At 48.1% G+C, this 20,306-nt stretch overlaps 5 protein-coding genes across 5 annotated transcripts; 1 reads left to right on the forward strand and 4 right to left on the reverse strand.

Annotated features, from left to right (window-relative positions):
* Positions 1-506: 506 nt before the first annotated feature.
* VE01_02012 (uncharacterized protein) lies at positions 507-2,534 on the reverse strand (the record flags this gene model as incomplete). The annotated part of the gene is made up of 9 exons (XM_018271526.1): positions 507-1,503; positions 1,554-1,750; positions 1,809-1,875; positions 1,926-1,986; positions 2,039-2,053; positions 2,100-2,152; positions 2,209-2,253; positions 2,304-2,379; positions 2,441-2,534. 9 exons carry the CDS (start codon positions 2,532-2,534, stop codon positions 507-509), a joined length of 1,605 nt encoding a protein of 534 aa, XP_018133621.1.
* A 1,237-nt stretch (positions 2,535-3,771) lies between these two features.
* Positions 3,772-5,877, reverse strand: VE01_02013 (uncharacterized protein; the record flags this gene model as incomplete). The annotated part of the gene is made up of 3 exons (XM_018271527.1): positions 3,772-4,749; positions 4,794-5,355; positions 5,402-5,877. 3 exons carry the CDS (start codon positions 5,875-5,877, stop codon positions 3,772-3,774), a joined length of 2,016 nt encoding a protein of 671 aa, XP_018133622.1.
* A 418-nt stretch (positions 5,878-6,295) lies between these two features.
* On the forward strand, positions 6,296-8,116 carry VE01_02014 (uncharacterized protein). The gene is made up of 3 exons (XM_018271528.2): positions 6,296-6,574; positions 6,645-7,186; positions 7,236-8,116. Exons 1-3 carry the CDS (start codon positions 6,385-6,387, stop codon positions 8,004-8,006), a joined length of 1,503 nt encoding a protein of 500 aa, XP_018133623.1. The 5' UTR covers positions 6,296-6,384; the 3' UTR covers positions 8,007-8,116.
* Positions 8,117-8,151: 35 nt separating this feature from the next.
* VE01_02015 (uncharacterized protein) lies at positions 8,152-8,858 on the reverse strand. Its single transcript, XM_018271529.2, has one exon. The coding sequence runs from the start codon at positions 8,739-8,741 to the stop codon at positions 8,439-8,441; it is 303 nt and encodes a 100-aa protein (XP_018133624.1). The 5' UTR covers positions 8,742-8,858; the 3' UTR covers positions 8,152-8,438.
* A 4,969-nt stretch (positions 8,859-13,827) lies between these two features.
* Positions 13,828-19,394, reverse strand: VE01_02016 (uncharacterized protein). Its single transcript, XM_059463406.1, has 11 exons — positions 18,612-19,394; positions 17,634-18,562; positions 17,289-17,582; positions 16,611-17,228; positions 16,224-16,560; positions 15,763-16,167; positions 15,463-15,706; positions 15,250-15,406; positions 15,082-15,201; positions 14,901-15,025; positions 13,828-14,848 (listed from the first exon to the last, which is right to left on the reverse strand). The coding sequence occupies exons 1-11, from the start codon at positions 18,658-18,660 to the stop codon at positions 14,011-14,013; spliced, it is 4,116 nt and encodes a 1,371-aa protein (XP_059319983.1). The 5' UTR covers positions 18,661-19,394; the 3' UTR covers positions 13,828-14,010.
* Positions 19,395-20,306: the final 912 nt, after the last annotated feature.

Consider the following 20,306-nt stretch of genomic DNA (forward strand, 5'->3'; position numbering starts at 1 on the left):
GCACAACGACAATAGCACTAACGAGAATAGCAGCCGACAATGTTGCGGGGGTGGGGCTGTTCTCTCTTCTTTTCCTTACTCGGTTCAATTGTCGTAGATGTTATTTGATCAGATGTTTTGTCTTCGAAGTGGTGGTAGAAGCACTTCGAACGCAAATTCAAAGTAAACAATGCTTCTGCAGGTTGCTTCCACTTCAAATTCTGTTATTGGTATGAGGGCATACAAATATGTGTTTACTGCATGTCTCGTTGATACCAGCCGGTTTTTTAAACGCTGTTAGGATTTCATAATTGAGCGAGTGAAGGTGCGTCCCGAGATTTTGGTGCTGTGTGCGGTTCTAAGATTGTTTCGAGAGGTTCAAGTCTATGTCACACGGAAGTAGAATAGGACTGAAACAGTATATAATGATAAACTTAGAACAGCTATGCAAAGATCAATAACATAACTCTTCCATCCCACTATGATTAAATCCCCATCCCCATCCGCAGCCGCTCTTCACACCACTCTCAACCAAGCGCCTTCTTCTCAAGCTGCATCCCCGTAGCCTTCTCTCCATGCGAGAGTTCCTGCGTCGGTGTGTGCGAGCCTTCAAGGTCCGCAGCTTTGGCCAGCTCAGTAACACCGAACAAGTCGTCCATCCTCTCCAGACTCAAACCCTTGGTCTCCGGCACGAAGAACCATACGAATATCATCATGGCGAAGGAGAATGATCCGAAGATGAAGTAAGTACCGTAGCCCTTTTTTCCGACGTTCTTCAACATAAGCGGCACGGACTTGGCGACAACGAAGTTGAAAATCCACTGCGTCGCAGCAGCCAGCGCGACGTTGAGACCACGCAGACGAGCAGTGGGGATCTCAGACACGTAGATCCAGCAGACTGGGCCCCAACCCCACTGGAAGAACCCGGCGAAGAGGAAGATGCAGACGAGAGCGACGTAGCCGAATGGTGGAATGTTAATCTTGCCATCGGCGCTGTTCTCCGGCGGGTAAACGCGGACGTAGATGCCGATGATGAACATGGCCAAGCCCTGCGCAATACTGGTCCAGAGCAAACTCTTCCTTCGGCCGAGGGAATCCGCTGCGAAGAGCAGGAAGGCGGCGCACGTAACCATCTTGACAATACCGTAAATTCCGGTGGCGAAGAGACCGTTGTTCACACCAGTGATACCCAAGCCACTGAAGATCAGGGGGGCGTAGTAGTTGATTGCGTTTGTTCCGGTCATTTGCTGGCAGACCATGAGGCCGATGGACAGAAGCGCGCGGTTGCGGTTTCCAGGGATCGTCCACATCTCGCGCTGCAAGTCCATGAAGCTTGCACCTCCGATTAGGCGGCGCTCATTCTCCAGCTGGTCAGCCATTTCGGTAAGCTCCATCTGGATGTACTCATGCTCGACTGGGAGGTTGCGGGTTAAGGAGAGAACGCGCTTAGCCTCATCCCAGTTATCCTGGCGTGCGAGCCAGCGGGGGGATTCGTTACAGAAGAGCATGCCGACCATGAGAGCCCTAGATTGGTATAAGTACGTTTCATCACTGATGGAATCATGGATACTTACACGGCGGGCAGCATCTGGAGAGCCAAAGGGACAACGTAGGTTTGCTTCCCCTTCAAGTGCAATGATGCGCCGTAGTTGACCCAGAATGAAAGCATGACACCAGTGGCGATGAATAGTTGGTACAGGCCGGTTAAACCACCGCGGATGGCTCTAGGAGCCTGTTCGGAAATGTAGACTGGCACCAACATGGAAGCGGCCTGCATGTTTATTAGAATGACAACCTTTAGTAGAGAAAGAGACCGTAGAAGTACATACACCGACTCCAATTCCACTGACAAAACGGCCGACGTACATCAGGGCAAGCTTACCAGAGCCAGCAGACCTGTTATCATTAGTATGTTGGAGAGGAGGCGGGGATGTGTGGTAGCGTACTGGAAGATGACACCGATTGTGGTCCACACAGCAGCGCCCATAAGAGAAGGTTTTCGGCCATCTGAGAAACGAGTTAGTCAGTATTCAATACAGCTCAGCGCAGCTCTACGAACATTTATCGGCAAACCCTGCAGAAGTCAGCTTCGATCTCATTTGATATTATTGGAAACTTACAGTAGGCAGCAAGACTTCCTACCAAGCATCCTGCTTGAAGCGTCGACACGATGCTAGATGTTTTTAGCAAGTTTCTCATGTTGATATTCTAAACCCTAATTCCACATACTTTGAGCCAAGGTCGGCCGAGTTATCAGCGGTGAGGTTATAATCCCTGGTTGAAGTTAGGTACGTCTTTCTCGTAATTCATTTGGAGAAGCATACTTCTTGAAAGCAGGAAGCCCCAAGATTCCTCCAATTGCGCCAATATCCCATCCGAAAATCATAGCACCAAAGCAAGCTATAGCGGAGATTGTTAGACCAGTCGCTGCTCACGGTGAGCGGTGGGATAGGTGCCTTACCAGAGCATGCCAGTGCGAAGACCCTCCATCCGTAGATTTCGGGAGGATCGGTCCTCATCGCGTCATTTTTGACGACTTTCTGAAGAAGACCCATCTTGGCGATATACTACGAATAATGCGTACTCGTATCGTTTGTACCAGAGGTGTCAGAAATCGAAGCTCTCACGAATGCACGATTTGAAATTGGGGGGAGCTCCCCTTCAAGTACAGCATCGACGGACAGGGAGGACACCCTCGACAAGGGTGTTGCGTGCATGGTCTACAAGATACGGCATACCGTATCAATATGGAGACATATTTGCCATGATCGCCGTCGTCGGATTCGTCGCGCGCAACCACGTTTTTTCCTGGCCTGCAGCAATTATCCGCCAAGAGCCTCCACCATGGATAAAGCCGGGAGCTCACCCGGTTCGATGCGATTTGCCAATCATTGCGGAACCCAACGTACCGCGTGGAGACATTGCGCACATTAGCACGTATTTGGGGATTGATATTGTGAGGTTACGTTGATATCGGCATTTGCATGGATGTACTACTTACAGTACACCCGGAGACGCCACTAACTTTTGGACTCCACGACATTCAAGTGTGACAACGTCTTTTACCCCAGACCCCGCACCCCCGCCAAGTTACCCGTAAGCCCTTGGGTGGTTCAAGTTTGGACTTCGCATCAGAGTGATGGCTAAATACTTAGTAGCAAGACTGGTACGGGCTAGACCGGCAGTAGCAACCAATGATGCGGCTCCAAATAACTCCCGGGCGATAAATAAAAGCGCGCGATGGCAGGACGACACCAATTTGCCAAGCTGGGGAAGCGGAGAATGGGGTATTGAGGTGGGCCCCGTTGGTCCCGCTAGAGGTAACTGACAGCATCGGCAAAGCTGGTTTCGCCCTTAGCCCGCGAATTGATGGTCGGCCATTGATCCCCGAGTGCCAATGCGACAGATATGGACAACTCGCTGCTCGTCCGTCTTATTCGCGAGGATCTACCAAGGGTCACAGTCAGTCTGCTAGTTGACAGTCAGTCTGCGAAGTTACAGAGCTAGGGTGATCACATGTATTCCACGATAAACTAGGCTTTCCAGAAGTGGACCAGTCACGCTTCCATTTCCCCAACATCGACATAGCCTTTCCAGCTTCCAGCTAGATAGGCGCGGATCTCTCTGGCCTCTCCTGTGAGCGGTGGAATTTGAGTTTCTCCGTATCTCACCCCCTCCCCTTGGCAAACGCGGAGAAAGCTAACGGTAAAAGAGGTCACCCGGAAGGCTTAAAGCTGTAATTAACCTCTCGCTACCTGTTTTGCCAAGGCCTGCGTTGCCTGCCACAACTGGTTAGGATTGTCCGTTGATCAATGCTCGAATCCAATCTGGAACCGCAGGCTTGGAATCCCAGCCGTCGAGATAGCTCTCTGGCGCAACTCCGGGGTTAGAAGGCTTTGCATAAACGCCTGTGGCATACCACTGGGTCGAGCCGGCCTTGATCGTGTGCTGCAGAGTGGGAATGATAGTCTTCTTCTCCACAATATTGGAGTTTGGATCCGCATTAACAATCATGGCCGTGCGATTGCTCGGCCGCTCGAGGTCGGCAATCTCGAGGTCGGCGATACCCACGGCACCTTTAGATACTGCAAATGCTCCTTCGGCGCCCGGGTTGCTTCCGCCCTCTGCGTCTAGGTCGTAGTTGCCAACTATGCGGGGTGATGTCCCTTCAGCGATCTCCGACTTGTAGGGGCGCAGGGCTCGACCATCGGCCTTGGCAATATTGTAGATTGCGAAAGATCCGTCCGCAGTCATGACGTCGCGGCCAGCCTCGATCCTGTGAACTCGGATGTGCCAGTTAGGGTGTTTTTCCGTAGACGGAATGAGCCATGTCTTGATGGTTACGTCCTTGAATGGCTTCCACACGGATACCAAGACGGGCAAATCATCATGAACCTCTATCCCAGACTCCTCACAATTTCTCCGCGTCTTCCAGACCTCCCCTTCGTCGTCTGACAACCCCAATGTCGAGTCCAACGCAAACTGTTCGAGTGTGTATCCTCCTGGAGGGACGGAATATCCATAAGCGCTGGAGTATGCGAATTTTCCGTACTTCGCATGAGTGGACTTCATTGGATAGCCACAAGCTTGGCCTGACGACAACAGCATCCTGTGGCCCCCATGGTACGTGATGATATGTTTGGGATGCTTCAGACTCTTGATGACGGGTAGTTGTTTGGATGGGTAGGGTTCCTCAGCTGATGCCCAGAATGGATGTGACTCTGGAACAGCTAAGCAGATGAAGGCCAAGCACGCCCAATATGGTGATCCCTGCTGGTCAGCATCAAGTCTAGGTTATGTTGAAAGTTACTTACAGGACTGTTATAATTCTCGAGCATGTACATATTGGGATATGAGTATCCAAGATTAAGTGTCCCTGACGGACCAAAAATATCCGGCTGCGTCTGCCACCAGCGCAGGTTCCTCAGCACAATACCCTTCACGACTCCCCAGGTCAAAGGTGCAGGTAGGTCAATCTCGGCGTAGGCGATGGCGCCCCAGAATGAAATCATGCCGAATCGATATCCGATCGAACGACCGAACGGGAGAGCTCGGCCTTCTTCGTCGAAGTAAAGGACAAAATCGAGCGCGAACATCTCTCCGCGGCGCTTGAACTCTGCGCTCGTCTCTGGATCCTGTTCTCCGGCTAGCTTGGCGTAGAGAAGCTGGAGGAATTGGATAGCAAAGGAGCCGGAATAGTAATCCATCTGGTGAATGTGCTCAGGCCCGTCGTTTGACCAGCCGTCACCGCGGTAGAAGGAATCAAGGTGCTTGATGTCCTGGACTAGCATTTCCGGGGAGTGCTTTGCTCCATTACGGAGTAATCCCAGGTTCGCAAAGACGCGGAACCACAGCCAGTTTGTATTTGGCATGACTCTGTAGTTGTTAGTAAAGAAACATGCCTTTTTTTCATGAGCCTTACTTATCATTAATCCCTCCAAGATACCTCTCCACATTCCCCTTCTCTTTCTCATCCAGCGCATCCCAAAATGCCGGCACCACAGCCAAAGTCCAGCCGATACAGCACATCTCCACCATACGCTGATCGCTATCCTCCGACTGCCCCCAGTACTCTTCGCTCTCTGGATTTGTGCCCGCCTTCAGACCTTCAATCCAGCGCGGCGTGTTCTCATAAGTGCCACCACCAGCAAGCATAGAAGCCAGTCCCCAAAGTGGGCGGGCATAGCCTTCAATCTCCGACGCAGTATTGTCGAAGCGCACGGCTGTAGCACCGGGGACCTTGATACGAGAGCATTGTGGAGAGAAATGCTGTTGGAGAGGGTCGAGGATAGTTTTTAGTAAATCCTGGACAGACTCTCTGTCTGAAAGCTTCACTTCACAGAAGGGATGCACGTCATTGTACCCCAAGACCTTGGCTCGGAAGTCTGAAGATGTCATTTTGAGAGGTGTATGGGAGGAATTGCGATTGATACTAATGGGGGTTAGATATATCTCCACATGAAACTACTCTATATAAACGTCCACCTTTGAAATCTCCGGACTCTGAGGCAGACCGGAGATAGTCCGGCGAAGCATTTAGCCAATATACAACGTGGGGTTCATCGCAACCCCTCATGCTGCGATGCGACTAGGGACAACAAGTGCCGAATATCCACGAAGCTGCACGACGAAATCACTTGACCCAATTAAAGTAATTAATGTAAGCAGTAAACGATTAGGCATATCATTCATCCTTAGGACTCCACGTCGGAGTCCAAAAAGGTAAAAATCTCCACCTATAAAATGTAAATCACGTGCAACCACTTAAACCCCTCGCGTCGCGTCGCGTCTCCCAACGCGCCTACCCAGACCTCATCCCAAGTATCGCGACCACAAGCATTTCACCACAATACTCAGCACCACTCCACCTCACTTTACCCCATATCCCTCTCTATACCGCGCACAATGATCCGCCAGGATGCAAAGCGCATCGCCTCCAACCGGCGCGCCGAACTCGACCACCGCAAAAAACAGTTCGCTACGGCTAAATTTCAGGAACACACTTACCCCCACCGTCTGAACTTCTACATCCTTCCCCCGACTGCAGATATCACGCTCGAGCAATTCGAACAATGGGCTATTGACCGATTACGCGGTTTGTCCCCTCCCATCCCCCCTGTCCCAAATTCGCGGCATGGAGAGAAGAGGGTGCTAACTCCCCCAAGTCCTCGCAGAGTTAGAAGCATGTTCCTTCCGCAACAAAACCCCCGCCGAGACAGCCGCGCACATGAAGCCACTGATGGATAAATACCTCCCCCTCTCGTCCTCCTCCAGCTCCTCTCCCAACCTCGCCTTAGAGAGGAAAAAAGACCACTACAGCCACTTCATCCTGCGCCTCGCATTTGCGTCGACCGAGGACCTACGGCGGCGGTTCGCGCGGGTGGAGACGGCGCTGTTCAGGCTGAGATTCCAGAGTGATGATGCCAGGGAGCGCGGTGCGTTTGTGGCGGGGCTAAATCTGGAGTGGGAGGCTGTTGGGGATGCGGAGAAAAAGGAGATATTGCCTGAGCTTGTGGCGGCGGGGCAGGGGAGGAAGGCGAGCGAGATGGTGGATGAGGGGTGGTTTAAGGTAGATTGGATGAAGGTCCCTGAGCTTGTGGAGAGCAGGAGGGTGTTGCTGAAGGGGGGGTATGCGTATGTGCCAGGACGGGAACAGATGAGTATGGTTCTTGCGGAGTTTACGGCGAGGCTTGATAAGGCGCTTGAGGTGAGTCCCCAGCTATCCAACCCAAGGAGATAAAACTAACATCCCCCAGCAAACTTCCCGCGCCCTCCCCCGCCTCGATGAAGACGACCGCCTCTCTCCCATCCTCGCCCACCTCTCCTCCACCTTCCTCACCCCCGCCTCCACCGCCCCCTCCTCCATGGTAGCAGGCACCATAACCGCAGCCTCGATCCCCTCTCTCCTCCCCAACTTCCCGCTCTGCATGTCGACCCTCGGCACCACGCTCGCCACCACACACCACCTCAAGCACTACGCGCGTCTACAGTACACGCTCTTCCTCAAGGGGCTGGGTCTGTCGCTGGCGGACTCGCTGCAGTATTGGCGTAGTGGGTTTAGTGCTGTGACGGACGATACGTTTAATAAGGAGTATCGGTATAATATCCGGCATGCGTACGGAGATGTGGGTGGTGATGGGAATAGACGCGGAGGAGGCTACAGTCCGTTCTCCTGCCAGAAGATCCTCACCGAGCACCCCCCCGGACCGGGTGAAGCGCACGGATGCCCCTACCGGCATTACAGTCTCGAGAATCTCACTGCGACGCTGCAGCGCACGGGTGTGACGGATGGGAGCGTGCTGAAGGGGGTGAAGGATGATAGGGAGAAGATGAAGTATCATATGGCATGTAATCGCGTGTTTGAGCATGTGCATGCGAGGGAATTAAAGAGGGCGAAGGAGGAGGGGACGAATATTGGGGGGGGGGAGACGATTGTGCATCCGAATGAGTATTTTAGGAGGAGTTTCTTGTTGAAGGTTGGGGCGGTTAAGAAGGAGGGAGGGGCGGAGATGGAGGTTGATGGTTAAAGTGGCTGGTTTGGGTAGGGGATGGAACAGAGGCGTTTTGGTGTGGGGGTTGGTTAGGCGCGAGGTATGCAGTGTAATATGGAATGAATGTATGAGAGTTTGTATGAGCGTCATTGTATTGTGCTATGTATCGTGATATATATACCTAAGAACGAAAGACTAGACGGATAATGACAGTCTGAGGGCTAGCAGCGACAGCTTGAAAACCCAACTTCAGGGTCAACGCGATGCTCTGCGTCTCCGGCGGGAGGTCTACGGAACGACTCCATACAATATCCTCTTGGGTCGTGGGTGGTTGTACCGGGTGAAGGCAGTCGGTGACTATGCTGGTAATGATTATTTCATATTCAGTTCAGATAGGAAGCCAAGGAAGGTCCCAAAATCCGGAGATGCACAACCTCAGGTATCGTTAATAGCCAATTTCGATCGGGATCAAGATTGCGAGAAACGACCAGGCGGCAAGAACGACAGGTTGCAAGAACGAGAGGTGGCAGGAACGACAGGTGACAAGAACGACAAGTGGCAAGAACGACTGGCGACAAGAACATCAGGCAACGAGAATGACACCTGTCCAAGACCCTGGTATAGACGAAGGCGGTCGTTGGTATCGGTCATGAGATTGTCGAATACATCTAGGTCAGAAATGGCAGAGGATAGGGCACTCCCACTCGATGGGGTTGGGGAATTAGGGGACTCTGTTATGGGGCCTCGAGCCTCAAGGTCTCTCAGAGCCATGTCTGAAATCCAGCCTCATTAACAGATTTCTCACGTTCAAGAGCGGCACTGGCCTGATGACTTGCAGCCGATCATAACCGAGTGGGTTTGAGGAGGGAGGCGGGCGGGCGGGGCAGGATGGAATGAAAGAGGAAGGGACGACTGGCTTGCCGAAGGAAGGAACAACTGCAAAACTAAAATAAAAGCAAACAACAGCATTTTTCCAAACGAGGACTAGATTTGCCAAATGTGTTGCCCAAAAAGAAAGGAGGAACGAACGACTAACTACTGACGGAAGGAACGACTGACTTGCCCTAGAAAAGGGGAAGGAGTGAATTACTAATAGAAAGGCGAAGAAAAGAACGACTGCACATGCCGGAGGAACGAACGATCGGCTTTGATGCGGCGGGAATATGGTAAACTGTTGACTTGATAAAGGAAGGAGCGAAGGGTCGGTGAAAACAGAATGGATGGTGTGGCATGATGCAAAACGTATTAAATGTGCATACATTGTGCCAAAGTCATTAGAATGTGGCGAACTGGCATACCTATTTTGTGTGCAAGAGATAGCCCTGTCGCAAATCAAGAAAAGGTAAGCCTATTCGCCATGTCGTAGAATATTTGCTGATGAAGCAGTTCAGTCAACCCAGACAGCCGCCTGCACAGTTCGGACAGCCCGGACAACCCCCTCACCCCCTTTGGAGAGGTCCAAGCAGAAGCTCTTGTCAAAGAGTACCAGGCTGGCAGTGCGATCCTAACGGCCCATGCGGAGAAGTTATAACAGTTTGAGAAGAAGTTGGATGCGGTAAAGGAGGCGATTGATGACATTCCCGTTTGGGAGAGGCGGTGAGAACGAGTGGTGGTGAGAATGACAAGCGGCAAGAACGACATGCGGCGACAAGAAGGATAAGTGCGTGGTCTGCGTCCGGGACACCACATGAGTTATGGGGCTGTGGGTGGTGGGATGGGACACGCAAAACCAACTTTTGGCGCGTGCAATATCGAATATTTTGCGGAGGTTGTTTGGCCCCTTCAGGGGATTGTCGAGATTATTGGTACCCCCAATGGCAATGAAGCGCCTCAACAGCAACTCCAAGTCTCCGCCCCACGATACAAAAGCCTATCCTTCTTCTGGCTCGGGCATTCCTTGACTTCAATTGTCCCTGGTTTCTCGGGGTCATAGGGTCGATTATACAGCAGAAGTTGAGATAGAGTCCCTTTTTTATATCCCCGTATACTCTGCGGCCCACATGTTCATATTCTGCGGTTATAACACGACTAGAATCTGTATGACAAAAATAAACCAGGCGGAGAATGACAGAGGGAGGTGAGAGCTTCTACAACCATCTCAAGGACCGATTACTGACAGATATCAACAAGTTCACGGGTGCCATTGACACGGTAGACGGGGGGGTGACACGATATAAAAGGAGGTCCAGGTCGTTGTTCAAACCTATTTCCATCAATCTCGCAAGCGCCGCCGTTCTTCACGGTCAGAGCGCACCTCGATTACCTCGGCGCGAAGGTTTGGAGAGCGGGAACTGCATTGCCATAGCGAGGAAGTGCGGGAAGAAATGGCATGTGGTGAGACTGATAGGTGGTGGTGAGAATGATAGGTGGTGGCAAGAACGAACAGGTGACAAGAAATACAAGCTGCAAGAATACCATCTTAACGGCACATGCTTGACCTGCTACATCACTTAAGGCACGTACGTCCATTGTGTAGATGTCATCTCATCTTTCCTTTTTGTCACGCTCCCTCAACAACTTTGTTCTTCGCGATCAAGTTCCCCTTCTGATATAGAGCGAGCTAATGATGATTCATGGAGTTTAGGCTAGAAGGAACGGCTGGTTTGTCAGGGAAAGAAGGGAGAGTTGACTAGGCTTACCGGAGGAAGAACGAACGAACGATTTGTTTTTGCCAAAGGAAGGAACGACTGGCAACTAAAGGAAAGAACGACCCGACTTGCCAAATATTGCCTAAAAGGAAGGAGGAAGGAAGGAAAGATCGATATGGCTTATGAAATTCGAGACTGGCATCGCCCACCGTCACATTAATCCGTACTCATAAACTCCCCACATCTCTCAGTCGCCCAGACCAGATTCCCAACGGTGCACCCACTCTACTCCACAATCACACATACTGCCCCAGCCGAGACACGACTTATCGCGCGTATAAACCAACCATTAAACACCAGACTCCGTCATCGAAGACTTTTTGCTCAGGTCGATGCTACATTCCACGAGCTTATGGAACTGCCACCAACTGACGATCGGGGGGTTGGTGTGATGGATATCTGAAGGGGGGGAACGCGTTGTTATGCTCGAGGTGAGTGTAGGGGGTGTTGCTGTTGCTGGGGTTTTGTTGTTGTTGTTGTTGTTGTTGGGCTTCTTCGTGTTGTTGGGCTTTTTTCTCGCTGGCGCTCGCTTTCTTGTCGTTGCCCCTTTCCCACCGTCGCCCCTTCCGTGACCTCCTCCCCCAACTCCCTCACAAAATCAACCGGCCACCGCCTACTGTGACTCCGGCGATTGAATATGTCCCTTGCCAGCCATAAAACCATATTTTGGCTTATTATGGATTGTCGCCCATATGATAATTTTCGTCGCGAGATTATCAGAGATCCGACGCCTAGGTTGCCATGAGAAGAAGGAACGACTGACTTGTTAGGGGAAAGAGGAAAGGACGACTGGTTCCCCAAAGGAAGAAAGGAGCGGCCAACTTGTCAAAGGAAGGAACGGCCGGTAAACTAAATTGAAAGAACAACCAAAACGACGACTAAAAGAAAAGACGAACGAACGAATGACTGCTGAAGGAAAGGACGACTGAGTTGACTTAGCTTGGTAAGGGAAGCAAAAACATACAACAGTGGGTATTCGCTGGTGGTCACCCACCTAACTACTAATCCACTAATCTCAAGCTTAAAGTGGATTGATGCTTAGGACGGTGCTATTTAGACTAGCGGGTAAGCGTCGCTACCCTTAAGTTTTTAATGCCTTACGATAATCTAGTTGTCCCCCTTAGCTACCTAATAGCGGCTACGTTAACACGTATAAAGTAGGTCTTGTATTAAGACGTGATAAACGTAATGTACTATAACTTTAGATAGCTATAGATAATCTAGTACCTAGGTAAGCGAGGGTAAGTGAGGGTAAGTAAGGGTAAGCTTAAAAATAGTATAAAAGGTACACTCCTACTATGTCTAGATTTTACAGCCTAATATCTATAACATTCTTCATTTACTTTTAAGAACTTACCTACTACTATAGGATAGAAAACCCTCTCTAAAGAAGGATGAAATGCCCTAGTATAGTTATAAGGCTACTTTAAGTAGATAACATCTAAATAATAGAGTATATTAAGTTAAATTAAACAACGTTCTCTCTCTAGTGCTACTAAAGTTAAGTATGTAGACATAGGGGAGGTATTCTAATAGTACATAAGACTTAATACTATAAATAGTGCTACTAATAGACATATTAGGTTTCTTGTTATAAAGGGTATATAGATAGATGTTACAGCTGAAACATGCAACCTATATGCTGCAAGATAGATTAATAAGGTGAAATAGCTTATAGCTAATTAGCAGCAGGAAATAGACGCAGAGATTGTAGGTAGCTTAGTTAATAATGGCACCTTTAGGAAAAGGTACCTTTCTTAGAAGGTACCTGGCAAGAGAGAGGTGCCTATTAGGAAAGGCACCTATGTAGAGTAAGGTGCCTCCTTAGGAAAGCACCTATGGGAATTGGTACCTGCAATAAGTGTAGCACCTCTTATAGGACACACACGTAATTTAGATTAGTAGGAATAGTGAGAATAGTTAGAGAGTCTGCTATTCTAACTATTCCCTTTAGCACAACGCTACTATATAAGTAGATAGTTATTCCTTAGATAGGAGCTTCGTGCTCAACTTAATATAGTATTTGTTATATACTATAACGTGTTTTACAAAAGCCTTTTGTGTCTAATCCCCTGCCTCCTCTGTTAAGTAAACTAACGAAACCTCTATGAGTCTTATAGTTTAAGACCTAGCGTTACAATAGACTTATTACTATCTATATAAGTACTATAGAGTCTAGCTATCTTTTGCTTTAGTTTTCTTTACTAATACTAGTACTAGAGGTAGTACCTATATAGAGTTAAGTTCTTATAGGGTAATAAATTAAGTAATTACTTATAAGGTATGTTAAGTTTATATAAAGCGCTACCTTACTAACTAATTAGGATTGCTATATTTACTTACTATAAGATGCTAATAGCAGTTTTACTTTTAAACTTAAAGTGATTTAGTAATATTTAAAAGGAAGACATAGTAATAAGAATGACAAGTATGTAATTTTATAGAAGACTATAAGTAATGCTTACTATATATAGCCTCTATATTGTTATAGATTTAAAAGATAATTTGTAATATAATAGAGTGATGTGTTTTTTTACTATAGTAATAGCTAATAATGCTTTTAAATGCTATAAGACTCTAGAAGACCTTATAAAGGCTTGCTTACTAAGAGGGAGAGATTTATAGACTTTAGAATAGAAAGACAAAGCCCTTAACTATCCTGTCCTTTAGATGGAATCTTTAAATAGCACATATAAAAGTAGGGCACTAACATTTATAACTTAATTTAACGATGTAACGGTAAGCAAGCTGCTAAAAAGGGCAGCTTCCGTTACTGTTTTACATAGCTCGTTTGCTAACTTTTTAATACTCCTACATGGTGGAATATCGCTATTACTGTGTTTTAGGTATAACGAGGAGGGTGGGTTGGGGAAGTTGTGGGCATGGAGGGGTAGTTGTTTGCGCTCCAGGAGTCCAGGGGCCTAGTGCCAAGCTTTTTTTATACTTTTTTTCGGGGCGGGACGGGGGAATCGTAGGATCTTTTCAAGACCCTGCACTACGGCGAATGCTGGGGATTCCATTCTGTGAAGCTTTTATTGGCGTCGAACCTATCGTTCAAAATTTTGTGCTGCCATCCCTGTTAATCTATTCTTGCCGCCCACAATGCTAGTAATATCACCGGAATCTCTATGAAATGAATTCTAAGAGGGATAAAGACACGGACAGGATCACACAGGAGAATTGTCAGAGCGCAGTTTGAGGATTATACAGTCATAATGGTAGCCCACTGGCTACTATGAGCGGCAGTCTGTTTGAGTGCCGAGTAAACGCTTCATTAAATCTGATCGTCGACTACGAGGACGATGGCTATTCTCCAAGAAGCTACAAAAGAACCCTTGAGAAGGGCGACTGCAGCATTGTCCAGCTCTTGCTATAGAATCTTGCTCAGCAGATTAAGACTCATATGGATTGCCACAACAAGGGTAAAATTCACAAGCTTCCGCTGTGATATTTTTCCCGAAATAATAAGCCCAGCTGGTGAAGGCTTCAGTCGGACTGCAGATAGGGATACTAAAGAATCCAGCCGTTGCGAAACCATTAGAGAATGGCACAGATCCAGGGTCTCCAGTAGTCGGCATCTTGTAGCCATTTTGCTGGAAATTCCGCAACCAACCATCATATGACGAGGAGACCATGTTTTCTTTAGTTACGGATCCGTACGTGCCATCTCCGTTGACAGATGAGATTCCAGGCAGCGCTCGGAATACTTGACCCTCACATGAGTTTGGCACTATTGTTACCCCCTGCTTCTCGCAAGTATGCAGATCAAGTAACCACAACGTAGTATCGCCATACGGTACTCTTGAAATATTTGCGTCATCATCTGATAGAATCCGCGAACTTTCAAGAATAGATGTGGTTCCGCGTCCACCACCAAGAGGATGCGGAAAATCTATGCTTAGCCGAAATCCATCTTCTGGAACATCGAGTTCGTCGAGGTAGACGAGCACAGGCCAGACATCCGGATCTAGCTTCCATGCTATTGGGATCAGTTTGGCATAAAATGCATCGTTTATTTGATCCGGAAAGTTGAATGTCTCGCCACCAGATTCCTCAAAAGGGTTTGTGAGGAAGAACCCATCCTTAGTAGCTTGAACGAGATCAGCCATACCAGATGGAGAGCCGTCAAAGATATGTGTTAGATAGCCACTTATAAGACCACGAATAGTATCAGAAAGTGCTCCTATGGCTTTGTCAAGGGCATTAAGTTTTATAATACTTTGTTCAAGCCTGTTATATTATTAGTAAAGTAATGTGATGAAGATGAATGAATATGACTAACGCTGGGATTTGATCTGAGGAATATGAGGCTGCAAAGGTCACAAGTGATTCAACATTGGCGTTATATGTTCCAGCTTTCTCAACACCGTCTGAGAATTTCGTAAATGTATTGGGATCTTTAATCACCTAGGTATATTTTTAGCTTCAGCAACATAAGGCTAGGATCTGTAGCTTAAATGTACCTTAGACCAGAAGTTGGCTCCTGCAAAACCAAGCAAGTCATCTAAGTAGCCTGCCACCGTCAATATAGTGTCAAAGGGTGAGCCAGAAACATCAACTGATGGGGAAAATGTCGTAACAATCTATAATCATTAGTAGTTAAACTAGGACAGACTAAAACGGCCACTTACATCAGATGCTTTTGAAAGTATGTCTGCTTGCCCCACAACTACTGTGCTATACATATTAGTATAGAAGTTATGGAGCTCTCCCCACGAACTCATAATGAGGCACATAGCGCCGACTCCATCCCTTTCAGTACATTGTTGACATGTTTGCGTGTTTGAACTACAAGTAGGTCAGTCAAGGGAGCAAATTTCGAGGATTATGGAATACGGAAATACCAAGGTGATTCGCCAATCGTGGCACAATCCCAACCCAAGGGTGCATGAGAGCCTCCCCAGTGATCTATCATCGCTTCAGCATATCTGCCCACGAGGACTCCAAGACTATCAGGATCGTCCATTGCGTTCGTGTACCAGTCGTTAGCGGTCGGCCAGAACGAATCAACGTTGGCAGCCTTCCATCGCACATCGTTGCCCTGTTTAGGGTCATCCGGAATAGCACAGTTGATACAATCATAAATATCTGTTTAAGCTCGCGTTAGCGTAAATGAGAAGATATACGTAGATATCTTGACATACAAGCGCAGTTAGGGTCCGAAGTTTTCTGATCGAAGATTCCAGAACCAGATCCACCACCTCCTCCATTGGGAGGGGCAGGACCTGGAACTGTGACAACAGGCAGTTCCGGTGTCTCAGGTGTAAGCCCGCCGTCGGGACAGACATTGAAATACGTATTGGCCGTGTTAGCCTGGGGATTCACAATAATGTAGTCTGCTCGGCCAACGCCGTAGAGATTCCCGAAGTTGATGCAGGAACCTCGGGCACTATAGCCTACCGCTACAATACCTCTATTAATCCAGGAGAATGAACTGCCGCTTTGCGCAGTATTACCCTCATTTGTCCAAGCCGTGACCGCTCCGGACAACGAGTCGACAAAGAGATAGTCAGCCCGACCATCTCCATTGATGTCGGCAAGCCAAATATCTAGGACGTCTTTAGCTGGATTCTTATACTATCCGTGGATTCAGATATGCACTTACGTTCTCGCTCTTTTGCTTCCGATAGTTTGATTTGGCCTTGGTTAACTAAGTTGTTGAGTCCTCGATTCAAAGCTCCTGTCATTCGACCATTAAGCTCCAGACAGAGATAGTCAGCTTTTCCATCTCCATCAATGTCAGCAAACCGAACGCCAAGGTCATTGTTAGTGTATCCATATCCTTGAGTACAAGGAGTAGCCCCCCCAGACACAACGCCTATGTTTGTGAAAGTAAATTTAGTGCCGTCCCAGTCGTTGCGGAGCATTGTTGTAGATCCGGTAGCTTTATCGACGAGCAGAATGTCGCATCTTCCATCGCCGTCGAAGTCTGCAAAATGAACCTTGCATTGCCTCGTTAGCTTGGTCGAATCTCTATGAGTAATGATCTTACCTCTTTTCGCGGTCGGTTAACATTGCCAATGATTCCGTATTGGATCCAGTTGGGAGGTGCATGTTTGTTGCCATACAGCCACATCTCCCCTGTTGATGAGATCCAGATATAATCATCGGCCCCAGTGCCTCTCATATCACAGTATCTTACACCGTCACCCTTGACCATCGTCCCTCCAACATCCTCATTTGAGAAGCGGTTTATGCTAATAGCCCCTCCGCTCTCAGAGATCTCAGAGTAGTCACCTCTCCCTGAGCCCCAAAAAGTGCCAAATGATATATTCTGAGGAGATGCGGCGCCGGCATGCGTTTGCCCCATTGGAACCCATACTGGAGTCAATCCAACATCATAGCCTCGCTGATTGATCCATGTCGTGACCTGGCCGTTTGTAGAAACATGAACGAGGTCGTCCCTGTGATCTCCGTTCAAATCAACGAATCGCCAGCCAGAAAGAGGTGTGAGATTTGGTAGACCACTAAAAACGCCTGACATGGGATTCCAATACTGAGGCTTAACGTGCCCCGGCGCACCATTACGCCAACCGAGGATACTAGTACCATCATAGCTAAAGGCAACATAATCTGCACGGCCATCACCATCAATATCAGCGAGTCGCACCTACGGCCCAGTCAGTTATCTGTGAGTGAGAGAGGTAGTATAGAATAAAAGGATACTCACCTGAGCTTGGAGATAGCCACGATTCGGGAATATTATGCCCATGGAAACCCAAGTAGGGTTTCTCGGATCTGAGCCTGGGGTATTTTCCCAGCAAGCGAGGTCTCCATTTGGGGCTAAGCAACAAAAGTCGTCCCGGCCATCTCCTGTCATATCCGCAAACCTAACTCCGCGGCGTAGACAGTAGATGTCGAGGGGGAAATGAGCATATGCTCCAAAGACACCACCTCCAGAGCTCAGAGATACACCGAAGCCTAGGTTTGCATTTGTATCGACGTAAACATAATCATCGATGCCCTATTTAGGTTGTTAGCAAAAGCCATCATACTTTATCATATCAAGACCTACGTCGCCATTAATATCTGCCCAGTACACGCCTGCAGCATCAGTATTTCCAGCAAAGCCAGTCATTGTGCCAACATTAACACCGGTATGAACGTAGCGGCCATCATCGAAGCCCGAACCCTGTTGTGTTTTGACAGGCCCAATGGCATTTCCGGGTCTTTTCTGACATGTATTTCCACCAACCACAATATCAGATAGTCCTGCAACAGCAGCAGGAGCTGTGAGCCAGTTTGCAGCGGCTGCAGCTTGGATACCCTGATACCAAACAGCAGCCATTTTTTGGTATCCCGCATCTGTAGGATGTGTCCCGTCTGTTCTGATGTCTGACAAGCTAAAGAACGAGGTGTGGAAATCAACAAGGAGGACCTTTTCGTTAGCTGCTTGATAATTCGCCACCATCGCAGGGAGCTGAGCATTGAATAACTTGACGTTTGCTTCTGCAGCTGCATTTCCATTAGGTAGAAGTGTAGAGCATATAACTGTGACGCCAGGAATGGCGCTAAGAAGACGGTCAACCATCTTGCCTAAGCGGACATGTGCGTTGGCGATGTCTATGTTTTGAATACAATCGTTTGTCCCAGCATTGATTAGAACCAGATTGGGCTGTGATGGGATTGACAGCTCTGCCTTTCCTGCAACCTGGTCGATTACGTAGCCCGGCCAGCCTTCCACATCATTATCAACCATTGTTCCGGATTGGACGCTTCCAATCATATTGACAGCGTTTCCATTGTAAACCAATTGATTTCGGAGGCCAAAACGGTAGCCATTTCCATCCGTAGATTCGTAGCCATAAGTAATGGACGCGCCCAATGGCAAAATTCGAAGTTGAACACCGCCATCAATTCCGCGGCGTCCTAGTAGGGTTTCGCCTTGAGAATCAAGACCAATCGCAGTCAAGTTCAATCCAGAAAGACTTGGGAGCGCAACAGCTGGACTAATGTAAGCCTAGGCAAATATGACCTGATAAATCTTTCTTACAGGTTGTCGCCCAAAGCCATATGGCTATACCTCCTCGAAGGTAATGCATTCTAAGCACAGCAAGCTTATCAAAATGACCGTGGATGAGTGGGGGGAGGACTGCAACAGTCGGATATGGCCATGATATTTAAACAAAAGTATGCTAATAGCTCTCTCTTTATCAAGAACCGCGCAATCTTAAATCTGACATCAAACCCGTACGCCAGGCCCATTGTAGAAGTTGGATAAATTCAGGCACCCCTCTTTTACACCGCTGTTCTGAGTGGTTTTTATCGACTTGGAGTGAATATCGTGATATCAAACACAATTCTGACGTGGACAGGGGGGTTGGAGGGATCGAAGTATACCGTGCTAGATCAATTTAACGTGCATGAGAAGTGTGGCTAAGGGAATCCTATTTCTTAAAGACAAGGTTGTATACCCTAGCGTCTATTGTTATGCCTTGTTTCGGTTGGATCAGTTCAGGTGCTGTGTGGGAGCGGGCCAGGTCATCGGAGGGATTGGATTCCAAGCCCCATCGAAGCTTACCAAGCTTTATTCGCTCCTGTTAATATGTGTAAATGGGTCAGGGGGACGGATATATCCAATCTCTAACTCCGTTGTGAGACTTTGTAAGGGTGTAAGCTTACACTCGCATCACACCTCAACTGAGCTAAAAGGCTACAATATTCCGGCCTGCCGGAATACGCGCCACAAACGTATATACACGGTATACTGTAACGGCTGCACCGGCCACAGAATTCGGAGGTTTGGTATGATCCCTCCTGCAATGTGACTCGTAGAAGAGCGAGGAAGGAGTTATTATTGGACATACAACGTGGCGTTAAGCGTTAGAACGGGATTTATAGCATCGGCTGGTCTCAATTAAGCTTGAGAATACGCATATCCATTAATCAAACCACAGTCATATTCCGATAAGTAGATACACAATCAACCAGTAGGGTGCTTTTGCTAGCGTTGTTCAGATAACGGAAGAGGCAATTTGCTAGGCGCTATCGACGCCACTTCGGTGACACCAAGCTGTCATCGCCGAACAACTCAAATCATATCTAAAAATAGTTAATATTGATAGAGTTGGAATAAATGTTAATTTTAACCTTACTAGCAGCCATGGTGACTTGGGGAGGCTGGTCTGGGGTTGGATTACACAGGCGCAGAAGAACCTGCCATAATACAGCGTTCTACAGATATTTGAAGACAATTCTAGGTAATCAGAGGAGTCAGCGTGCACGACTGGTAGATGGGAAGTAACTGGTCAGATTAAGGATAGTATGAGTCATATCTTGAAGTTTTGTAGTTATTCGGTTTGGAGGTAATGAAGGTAGTTGCTGAGACGTTATCCTCCATTTTTTTCCACCCATTATTCTCTAATCTTAGTCTGTAAAGGTGATCCCAGAGAACACTCTTATAACCAATCTCCCAGCAGACTCCGTGCGAAAATTCCAATTCTCAGAGGCCTTGAAAGCAGGGTGGGGGATGGGTGTTATCTGACCGGATTCCGCTCGTTTGAACTCGCTGTGCTGTTTGGATTACTTATCTAACTTTACCATACGGTGACTGTGACTGTGGCTGTGACTGCATACGTGATTATGGAACCCTTTAACGCGTATCTTGAGCCCGGAGGGGCTGCTAGTGAGTATTAGGGTGATGATGGTTTTGGGGGGGGGGGGGGTATTGCTGTCACTAGGGGTTGTT

The sequence above is a fragment of the Pseudogymnoascus verrucosus genome (genome assembly GCF_001662655.1).
Source record: "Pseudogymnoascus verrucosus strain UAMH 10579 unplaced genomic scaffold scaffold_6, whole genome shotgun sequence".
NCBI lineage: Eukaryota > Fungi > Ascomycota > Leotiomycetes > Thelebolales > Thelebolaceae > Pseudogymnoascus > Pseudogymnoascus verrucosus.